General features: G+C 35.5%; 1 protein-coding gene and 2 long non-coding RNA genes across 5 annotated transcripts; 2 read left to right on the forward strand and 1 right to left on the reverse strand.

Annotated features, from left to right (window-relative positions):
* The first annotated feature begins 176 nt into the window (after positions 1-176).
* Positions 177-3,448, forward strand: LOC135083822 (uncharacterized). 2 transcript variants are annotated; one of them, XR_010259714.1, is made up of 4 exons: positions 177-509; positions 598-691; positions 785-938; positions 1,032-3,448. It is a non-coding gene; the product is annotated as an uncharacterized LOC135083822 (long non-coding RNA). The 2 variants fall into 2 exon arrangements; XR_010259713.1 differs by having other exon boundaries at positions 785-934.
* A 17-nt stretch (positions 3,449-3,465) lies between these two features.
* Positions 3,466-7,716, forward strand: LOC135083823 (nucleoplasmin-like protein). 2 transcript variants are annotated; one of them, XM_063978566.1, is made up of 6 exons: positions 3,466-3,604; positions 4,380-4,519; positions 5,260-5,385; positions 5,968-6,087; positions 6,429-6,479; positions 7,091-7,716. In XM_063978566.1, the coding sequence occupies exons 1-6, from the start codon at positions 3,583-3,585 to the stop codon at positions 7,190-7,192; spliced, it is 561 nt and encodes a 186-aa protein (XP_063834636.1). In that variant the 5' UTR covers positions 3,466-3,582; the 3' UTR covers positions 7,193-7,716. The 2 variants fall into 2 exon arrangements, with proteins under 2 accessions (XP_063834636.1, XP_063834637.1); XM_063978567.1 differs by lacking the exon at positions 6,429-6,479 and having other exon boundaries at positions 3,470-3,604.
* On the reverse strand, positions 7,707-10,684 carry LOC135083825 (uncharacterized). Its single transcript, XR_010259715.1, has 2 exons — positions 10,347-10,684; positions 7,707-10,198 (listed from the first exon to the last, which is right to left on the reverse strand). It is a non-coding gene; the product is annotated as an uncharacterized LOC135083825 (long non-coding RNA).
* Between the last annotated feature and the right edge of the window lie 563 nt (positions 10,685-11,247).

Here is an 11,247-nt window from a genome sequence, read left to right on the forward strand (position 1 = left end):
GAATTTGGTGATTTGGTTGATTGCCCTTAAAAGAAAAAGCTTTGGCTGAGCAACTTTTCACATCTTATTAAATATTAGATCACATCTATTTATTTATTTTATAAGATTTTTGTTCTAAAATCGCTTAATGTCTCAATCAAGTAGCATAAAAAAGTCACTTGACGTTATAAATAATGTGACATGATATTTCATCCAAATTCTGCCAAAATTTACCAGTTTTTTATGAGTTTTCATACCTTCTACTGAATGAATTATATACGAATATTGTCCAAAAGTTCTCTTCTTTCATCATCTTCTTCAAATAAATCTATAACGCCTTCTGAAGAAGTAACTAAATTACAATCTGAAGTAGAAAAACTTAAGCAAACAATCGAATCTTTAAAACAAACTGTAGAAGGAAGAGATGCCGCTATCGGAACCCTAGCGCGTGAAAAAGAAAAATTGTACGTTGAACTTAAGACAGCTCAAAGAACTACCAGAAATTTACACCAGCAATTAGAAGACGAAAGGTCGATAAACAAAAACAAACTAGCAAAGAATAAGTATTTTTTTATCATTAAGATACAGTTATGTAATTATTTTATTGTATCTTTTCAGAGACATGCACACGAAAGAAAAGGAATTTTTAATTGATGAAATCAAAAGAATCGCAAACAAAAACGAATCGGAGAGTAATTACAACTATTACAATGTAAGTCATTGAGCTGATAAAATGCTATATCTACCTGTACTTTTAAGTGGTTAGTGCTTAAATACGATATTTTATATTTACTGTTATTTTCAGCAAGGAGATACAATTGACAGCATAATAAGAGAGGAACTGAGATCAAAGGATGAAATTATTTGTAACATTTGTAATAAATACTTAAAAATTAAAGAGAGCAAGAAGGCATTGCTAAGAAACATTAAAACACTGCAAAGTGAAAGTCAGAAAGTAGGTACTTATTGATAAAATAAAATCATTATTCCATCATTACTGTAGAGACCATAATATCGGACTAGCTAATAATTGAATTGGTACTTTCTTACAGACATGTGAAAATATAATATTACTTTTGGAAGAAAATAAAAAATCTCTCGATGAACTATTAAGAACATTAGTTGAATATGGTAATGTACCACCAGATAGTAAAAAGTATTTTAAGATCCTTCGTCACAATGCGAGCCTACATTACGAAAATACTCAGCTAAAAGTTCGCTTAACATCCTCATTGCATAAGTTTGCAAATTATTTATGTAAAAATATTCATGCAGAATACTTAGGAAAAAGAAAAGACAGGACTAATGCTTTTAAGTATTCAGAATTAATTATGAGATATCACATTATGAAATCGAATAATCATTTGTATAATGCCTGCAAAATTACTTCTTCCATTAATAGGTCAAACTCTGACACTTGCTTGGTTCTCCTAAGAAAATAAGTAAAGTAATAAATGAATTGTAACAGTTTTTTTCTTTACATTTATTTAATTAAATGAGTTTAAAGAAGGAATTACAGTAGGTACACACGGCCACACTGTTAACTATCCATGTCCGTTTTTGCTCTCACTCTCATGAAATGGTGATTCTTTGCGATAGAACGAGACGACATGACACACTGTTGCCGATGGTACCTAGGCAATATTGGACATAATACCTATCTACCAAGAAGGAAAAAGAGGTACATATTTTAATTAAACAAGTTTTCAATAATTCTTTCAACTATTCCATTAGACCTATTAGCACTAGCCTTTGTCTTCTTTTTTGCTACGTTGTGTGAAATGTTATTGAGATTAAACCACAGGAATAAACCGACCAGAGCGCCCTCCTTGAACTGTCAGTAATTCACGGTTGTTTTGTATTTTCTTCGTATTCGGTTAAAGTAAAAAAAAAAATTGTCTCTGGTTATTCGGACTGCCATATGCATAAATTTATGGTTTCCCTGTAATTGAGGTAAATTGTTTTACAATGACAACATTTCTGGAAAAGTAAAATGCACAATATTTTTCTTACAAATAACTAGTGGCACTTTTTGATCGAATCAAAAATAGAATCCGTTGTAACTACATACAAAAAAAGATCTTTCGACACTACAATTGTCACGTTTTGTCATGGGGGCTGCTATCTAATCAAAATTCAGCAGTATTCTATAGGTAACTATTCTTTTAGCCTTACTACACGGTGTGTTCGGTGAACTTCGGTGGGATATTATTAAATAGGTACATTTTTATTTATTTATTTATTTATTTTCCACACTTATAACTATCATTACAGGTTGACGCCTAATGCGATAGTATAACATACTTTGTTAAATAATGCTTAATCTAAACTTATATCTATAACCATATTCTAATAATCTTAACAATAACAAATCACGTATAGAGCAGCTATTGTGAACTCATTCAGAGAGCAAGCAAATAAGTCAATTCGATCCGCTAACGTATTAATAAGGCGCAATACATAATTACAAGACTTGATCAATCAACCATTTTAAGGAATAATAAGACTTTTTCTATGTGATGTATAAGTACGCTTTTAATATTATTATGTTTAGGTATGTATTGATAAGTTATTAAGCTTGATCTGTGGTTGACTGGTAGAGAATGCCACCCGGCATTAAGTCCGCTACCATAAATCACTTTTGTGTGCAAAAGATTAAATAAATACTTAAATAAAAAGGAAGCTAGAAACATTGAATTTTCGGATAGATCCAGTTTATTCTGTAATTATTGATATCGTTTGAAAGAGCTCGTAAAGCACTTTCACGATCAGTATAATCAGTCAGATTCTCAATATCTTGTATAGTTTAGAAATAATCGAGTGAGATCACTTATGGTTTCCACCCTGTATAATAAGATTTTATTACCGCTTCCTAAATAAATGAAACAATAGGTATGTATTTAATTATTATTATGGTAGGTTTTTAGGTTTATAGGCATATCTACCTAATACACCCACATAATAATAAAATAATATAAAAACTGGTTTCCTAGGTTTAATACATACCTAGATCTACCTATCAAAGAACGATAACACAAAAACAAAGAAAAACGAAGGAAATACAGGTCCAACATTACTGTATTCAACATATTTAAATATATTTTCGGCTAGGATCTACATTGTTATTATTTTTATAATTTACTAAACAAATTAACATTTAAGTATGCTTGGGTAAATAAAGAAAATACAGCAAAAGCTTGCTGGTTAATCATAAAACTCAAATTGCATACGATTTTATTCTAATATTACCTCTACCTATCTTTCTTCCATGGAACATGTACTAATGTTAAGTTTTTCAAGCTACTACAAACTCTAGTTGTATTTGTAAAGGCTGTTGAAGTTCATATTAAATAAATACCACAAATTTCATGCCACGTGCTGTTTGTTTTGCGAAGTTTCCCCGCGCTGAGAAAGAGAGAGAGGGTCATTTGGGGTGGGACTGTCCATTGTTGCGGTTGCGAAACGTAGTAGGGTCTTTGGTAGGGTCGGGCGGGTCGGCCGGCAGTCCAGTGTTGACAACTGGCAACATCGTTTCTCAGATTTGTGTGCGCCGGCATCGCACGTGAACGTGTCGCAAAATCTCAATAAATTAGTGAAATCACCATGTCGGACGAATATTTCTATGGTAAGTTCTAATCTCATTTAACTTTTGCTTTTGTACGTATGTTTATTTAACGTGTAGCAGTAGTACTTCTTAGCTAAATTGTGTTAAAATTATGAGCGTCTGCTTTGACACCCGGCTCGCCATTTTATTTCGCCAATAATGTCTTATCTGATGTATTCCGTCTTCTGAACGTAATGATGGATATTTGTACCGATTGGCCACACCTTATATAAATTATGAAAATACTTGGATTGTTGGTAACTTGTCTCCATAACTAACTTGCCGCCATTTTCGCCAAAATGAAATGACTAATTTTTACCATGATGATATCAGTATGGCGTATTTATCACTTCGGAAGCTAATAGTTAGGCTGTGTGTGGAATGTATTGATTTCGTGGGAACGAGAAGCCTTTGCTTATATCTCAAGTGCGAGTTGTCGTTAGGCGCGTAATTCAAAATTATGGCGTCCAAGCGTCATCGCGACCTCTCGTAGCGAGCGGTTCATAGTTGTTCACTACTGGAAAGGCCGTTTCGAAGTTATGCTGTGGTCGTTTCGATTCTATAATGAGCATCGTGCGTTTTGGAGGTTATGTTCGCAAATTCACCATGCACGGGTCGGTCGCTAACGGTTGCCCGCTGTACACACAACAATCCTTCCATGAAGTGCCATGTTGTACTTTGTGTTGATGGACAGAAGGGTTATAATTGGACTCGCTCTCAGTAGTACATAAATGTATACTGAATTCGCTAGTTCTTGAATCGTTATTGGAGGTAACGTCGAGTGTTGACGTTCCAGGTGTGACTTTGTCGGCGTCGCATCAGTCCGAGACGTGGGACCCGGAGGCGAAGGCGGAGTACCCTCGCAGCAACAAGCTGCTCATCCGCCAGGCACTGCTCGGGCCAGACGCCAAGCCAGATGAACTCAATGTTGTACAGGTACGGAACCCATGATATGCAATAATACCTATAAAATCTATTCTTGGTATACCTACTTATTGAAAGTTGACAAAACATCAATAACTTTTTATTCATAAAAAGTATTATACTTAATCACATGGTATTTTAAAAATACCACATGAATCATGGTATTTATCATACAACAATTAATCCTAATCTCTTCTAACCTTTGAAAAATGTGAATTATGTAGGATGAATTTACATCTTTCTTATTACATTTTATGAGGCAATAACAATGAGTCACCCAATGATGTTGACTTATTTCTTTCAACATAAAATATGAAGTACCAAGTTCAAGGAACCTAAAATATTTATAAATACCTATAGTTTTTTAATCAACATTAACTATTGCCATCTCATTTTGCTATAAATGAAGTTATTGGAATTAGTATTATAATTTAACTAAAGTTGTATAGAATCTGTATGCTTTGAGTGAATGTTTGAGTATTCAACACAACAAATTCTATCTATTATTAACAAAAATGTTCAGAATTATTTTTCAATTTGATAATAATACTCATCTGTGTAAGCTTTCAGTATCCCTATTTACTTTAATTAGTTACTATTGAATTGTACATAAATATTTTGATGAATGAACTTGACTGTCATGTTGCTACTTCTCAACATAATTTTTTAATATCAATGTCTTTTACCAAGCAGATCAGACCAGCAAAATGTTTTAGCATTTACACTAACATATTGTTTATGTCTCTGGGCAGGTTGAGACAATGTCCCTGCAGGACTCAATCAAGATCCCTGTAGCAGTCCTCAAGGCGGGAGAGACGCGACACGCGCGCCTCGACATCGAGTTCCCAGATGCCCCAGTCACATTCACCCTTATTCAGGTAAGATACGGCTATATCTTGTGGATACAAGAATAGTTAGCTGTTAATGAGGGCTATCATTTTTATACTTAACAGTTGGCACCCCTGGCGATTGACAGGACCTTACTCTACAGTGGCGCCATCTTGATGAGTGTAAATGCGATAGTCCTCCTACCACTTTAGCGCACACCAGTTGGTGCCACTGTCTTCGCTACTAGCAAGTGACAGGACCTTACTCTACAGTGGCGCTAACTGGTGAGCGCTAAACGATAGCCCTCATTAGTAATTTGTTAATTGATACATTTTTTGCTCATTGGTATTGCAAATGCTCAATATTTGACCTTAGATACCATTATTAACTACCACTATTAACTTATCAGTAATTGCAGTTAATGAGCAAAATGAATTAACAAACCGGAAACATTAAATTCAAATGATGATAAAACTAAACCATTACCTTGTGTAATTTGATGGGCGCGCGACTTCGTTTTGAAGTTGCACCGTCCACCTGTGATGCGTTTCGAGGCATTTGTCTGATTTTATACCTGTATTTTGGGGAAATTGATGTTTGTGGAATGGGAGTTAACGCTGGTTGTGTTGCAGGGCTCGGGCCCCGTGCACCTGATCGGACAGCACCTTCTGGGAGCGCTGGTGGAGGAGTTCGAGGACATGGAGGAAATGGTCGAGGAGATGCTGGATGAGGAAGAGGAAGATGATATGAAGGTTTGTTCTTATTTCACACTTGATATCAATTTTTTTTAAACAGTACAGAAGACGGCTCAAAGTTGTCACTAGCAACTTAGTTCTTGTAGGTGCTGTTTTGCTACGAAAATGTAGTCTGATGTACTTTAGACTCATTGCTAAAAGCATAATATCCCTTTCAACTTATATTCAACATCTTATTTCTAAGCTTAGTGTTATAGAAACTGTTCAATCTAGAACTCTTTTTGTCTCTCCTATTATAGGACTATTTGTAGTTATTTTGTACCTGTCTCTTTGTTTATTGGATACAGGAAAGTGCAGTGTTTTGATTATGGTGATTCAGTAGATTACTGCATTTACAGGATGACGAAAATAAAAGGAAATCGTCAGCTGGCAAGCGCAAGACGAATGAGGTACTGAAAACCTTCAACTAATTTAAAAATTATTATAATAAAAGTAGTAGAGATGCTCAGAGGGAAAAGGAGCCTGCCCAGTTCTGTATTACAGTGTTAGATTTACTTATTTGTAGAAACTATTTACTTTATAATTACCTAAGTAACCATAATAGCTAATTAATTAGTTAGCTAGCACACCAGTTTTTAAGAATTTGGGCTTTATGAATCAAAATTTATTTTGATAACAATAGTGTTCAATAACTTACATTGGCTGTTGGTTTTCTGTACCTATTCAAGTCCCCTTTACCTTCTGATTGTTTTGATATTTTATTATCCAAGTAATTTATTAGTAATTAGATCATTTTATATGGTACCTTAGTTTTTATTGTATTCATAAAATGCCTTGTAGATAGTCACGGGGAGCCCTCGTCCCGCGCAGACGTTACGTCGGTCCGGGGGGTCGGTCACGTGTGCCCTAGATAGGGTCGCGGTTGTTTTTAGAGCCGCTCATTCATCGGTATTTTAGTAAAATTCCTTGTACAAGACTAGAATGTTCAAGTCACTTTTGTATCCATGAGGGACGGAGGAACGTTTGTAGTGCTGAATCTAATATTGTTTTAATTTCCTAGGATGAGGACGACGAGGAGGGCGAGCCCAAAGGGAAGAAGGCGAAAATGTCAAATAACGCCAAAGGCAAAGCTCCATCGCCGAAGAAGAACGCCAAGAAGTGAACCGCCTGAGGCCCGGGCCGCGCCGGCGCCACCGCCGGCGGGAGCGGCGGCGCGGCCCCTTAGTTGTAATGCTAGTGCATAGTGTGGTAATTCAGATAGGTTAGCGTTGTATCGATCGCGTGGCTGGAGAGTGGACGTGTGAGCGATTGTCGTGATAGTTCTTACCGGTCGAGGTATCTGCTGACTCAGAGCTCGTAACCGATGATCGAGTGTGATTTCTTCACTGATTTTTTTTTATTATTTTTTCTAAACTAAATTTTTTCCATTCCTTACTGTGGTATAGTGTTATGGATGTCAAATTTAATATTATAAGTCTAATTCACACAGATGTATTTTTAAGTTAAGGCGTAATTAAGCATAATCAGTGTACTTTAAGACATTGATCGAGTAGCCGTCGACATAAATTGAATTTGCTAACGATTTCTCATTTCAGAATGAAAACTCATAATCTATTATAGTTTGTTTGTACATATACATATAAAAGCATAAGAACGGTAACAATAAAATAAAAACATTTCTAAACATTTTACGCCTTTTATTTAACCCACTTCAAAAGGTTTTCAATTTGATTGTCACATAGGTTTTGTCTCATTCACTTGTAAACAGATTTCAAAATTTATTTGACAGGGTATAATGTATGTACATAAGGTTATATTATCCATCTCGTTAGTTTTAAAGAACATTTATTTCTCATTAAAAACCTTAGTCACATGAGAAATAGTAGGTAAGGACATCATCCATTTTGGTCCAAAAAATCAAAAGTGCCGGCCAAAAAATAAAAGTGCTGTATTCTGATAGAATACGTCCGCCTTAGCATTTATTACTATGGCACCAAAGCTGTAGCACAACTGTGCATCGTAGTATTTGACCTTTTGAGTTCTAAAAATATATGAAACGACTGACTTTGATCTCAAATACTACGACGCACAGTGGTGCTACAGCTTTGGTGTCATAGTAACAAATGCTAAGGCGGACGTATTCTGTCAGAATACAGCACTTCTTTTTATTGGCCGGCACTTTTGATTATGGACCAAAAATATATGAAACGTGGATGATGTCCTTTATACAAGTTGTGTTGTTGTCGTTAGTTCAATCAAAATTGGTTCAGAAGTTTTTATTGTAAGACTCGCCGCGGTTTCCACCCGGTTAAGTACCTGTTTATAAGGCCCGCGGTTTTTCCACCAAGGAGGAGAGGAGTAGGGGGGGAATGAAACGATACCATCGAGGTATCGATACTTTTACTCGATACAGTATCGGTCGTCAAGTTTCGATTCAGTATCCGTCGTCAAGTATCGATGCAGTATCGGTCGTCAAGTATCGATACAGTATCCGTCATCAAGTATCGATATAGCATCCGGTCGTCAAGTATCGATACAGAATCGGTCGTCAGTCACTCGTATCGAATCGTTTTAGAAAAATTTATAGCAAAAATCGTAACAAGTATTGGTATTCTATATTATTAACTACTACTTAATACCAAATAATTAAGTGTTTTTTTTGTAATGTTTCCCAATTTACCTGAGGTGATTTCTGGAGGCAGTGACTCATTATGGTGAACATCTTATTTTCTGTCTAATAAAGCTTGAAGAATTCTATTTCTTTCTCTCTGAATACTGTTGGACTCTTCTATTGCTTTTACAAGTGTTTCAAATTTCTCTCTATCCCTTTTTTCTTGCATATTTCTCAACTCCCTTTTAATTTCTGATGCAAACTTTTGCTCCATTTCTTCACTGTGACTGTACCCTGTTCCTAAAGACTTAGGTTCGTCATAAATCATTTCAAACAAGTGATAATAAGGCCAGTTATTGCACTTTCCAGTGGCCAACTTTTTCTCTCTTAACCTCATATATGTTTGCTTCAAGTTACGAAACTTTCTATCACATTCTTCTATAGCGAGTCCCAACCTAGAGGCAATAATCTTCCATACATTTCTCTTCTTCACAAGTGGATCATTGAACTTATCCTTATTCTCTAAATAGTATTTTAGCAGCTGGTCAACATAATCATCATCTTGATACTTGTAAACTACTTTTTCTACTACATTATCATTGTTAGATGGGTATGATGACTTGTTAAAGATTGTTTCAAAATCCTTATAATATCTCCATTTTGTGGACTTTCCTGAATTGGCTTTCATTTTTAATCTGATAAAAGTCTGTTTTAAATTTCTAAACTTTTTATCACATTGAAAAGGACTCACACCTACAACTGTTGAGATTTCTTTCCAAAGTTCTTTCTTTTGGTATCTAGGGTTTCTGAATTTGTGTGCCGCTTGGCTGTAAGCCTGGATCAGCTGGCTTGTCTTGGCTCTGTCCCAGGGTCCCACAGTAGGGTTGTAGTTATAGAAAATTCTTTCAAAATACTGACTGTATTGCCATTTCATTAGTTTCCCACTCTCTTGACTTCGTCCCAGGCAGTTGAAATAATTTCTCTTTAGATTCTTAAACTTATGGTAGCAATTGTACTCTGTTGTGTTCAATGCTGTGGCTATATCCTTCCAAATTTCTTTTTGAAGACAATCTGAGCTCCGGAATCTGTTTAGATTCTCTATGTAGAGACTTAATAGCCTCCTAACTTTACCATCTTCCCACGGCTCTAAGATAGAAGATGGCAATGATTTGCATTCTTTGAATACTTCTTCACAGATATTAAAATGAACCCATTTGATATCCTTACCCATTCTTTTCTTTTTCAATAGTCTTATGTAGGTTCTTCGAAGGTTTTTATACTTTTTGCTACATTCATCTGATGTGGCTCCAACTAAACAGGCAATTTCATTCCACAAGCTTCTGTCTTTGGTAGCATTCTTAAACCTATTTTCAAGGCAAAGTGTGAGTAACATCTTAATTTTGTTCCGATCCCAGAAGTTTTCTTCTTCTTGTTTAGGAACTTCCTTGTCACAGTTTTGTATAGTGTCCTCAGGTATGACGACTGGGGCTTCATTTATTTGAAAATACTGTCGATGGTCTACAGCATCAACAATATATCTTGCCTCTTGATTAGCGACTGAAAATTAAATATTAGATTCATCATCATCATTTCAGCCATAGGACGTCCAAATATTAGATTATGTCCTACATATTTACGTAATACTACTACTATTTGATATTCAGCTATAGGTCTTTAATAAAAAAAGGAATAGCAAAATACTTACGAGGCGGATTTTGTATCGTGAAATTATAAACATTACTTTGGTCTTCTCGTACCACAAACCAGTAACTTTGACTTTGAGGATTATTTATATCCATAACTGTTGAAAAAGTCCGCTCAAAACTTAATCAAACAATACTAAACACTATAATAAAATCGTATCGTAACAATGTTTTCAAGATAGAGGTGCTTGTATTTTTATGGCGGACGATGGATAAAGCCTAAGGAAGAATGGAATTAAGGAAAAAGGACATTCTTCATCTGCATCTTCTTTTTCCAACGTAGTAATTATTCAGTGATTTAATGTTTGTGTTGCAGATGAGAGAAGTGTCTGAAATGAAGAATATAGTTCCAAAATACTGGACTGTCCTGTCGATGACATTGACAGTGGGGCGCCACTGTCAATACCGGATCGCTGGTTCAGATTTTTGCCATGTTGGAAACCATATAGTTGAACGATGGTAGCGCCCCCCTGTCATTGAGTTTGGCGGGACAGTTCAACGTGGGTCATCTATAATCTGTGAGAATAATGACAGTGACAGTAGACCGATATAGACCATGGACCATGGAGAATCGAGAAGTATTTCTCTATGGATTCAAAAATAGTGGCGCCACAAGCGGCCAAAATAGAAAAGTATTACTTTAAACTAGGGCAAAGGGCGGGTTTACATTAATCCTAATTAGTAAATTCCACTGGAAGTATACTTTAGATTAAATCATTAAATAACACGAATCAGCCCCTCTAGATAAAATGACAAATGGGACAATTTTTATATCGAAAGATGGTTTAAAAGCCTTTTTTTATGGAGTTTCAACGGATTCCATTTTCGATTCGATCAAAAAGTTCCACTTTTCTAGACCCACAGGCATAGAGGAATTAATTCACACACACATGACACACACAG

Source organism: Ostrinia nubilalis, chromosome 24, assembly GCF_963855985.1.
Source record: "Ostrinia nubilalis chromosome 24, ilOstNubi1.1, whole genome shotgun sequence".
In the NCBI taxonomy this organism is placed as follows: domain Eukaryota; kingdom Metazoa; phylum Arthropoda; class Insecta; order Lepidoptera; family Crambidae; genus Ostrinia; species Ostrinia nubilalis.

Bases quoted from the DNA above. Each gene is read 5' to 3' on its own strand.
- LOC135083823 (XM_063978566.1), top strand. From the start codon at position 3,583: ATGTCGGACGAATATTTCTATG. The intron at 3,605-4,379 runs GTAAGTTCTAAT...TTGACGTTCCAG, and splicing joins GTCGGACGAATATTTCTATG to GTGTGACTTTGTCGGCGTCG. The intron at 6,088-6,428 runs GTTTGTTCTTAT...CTGCATTTACAG, and splicing joins AAGAGGAAGATGATATGAAG to GATGACGAAAATAAAAGGAA.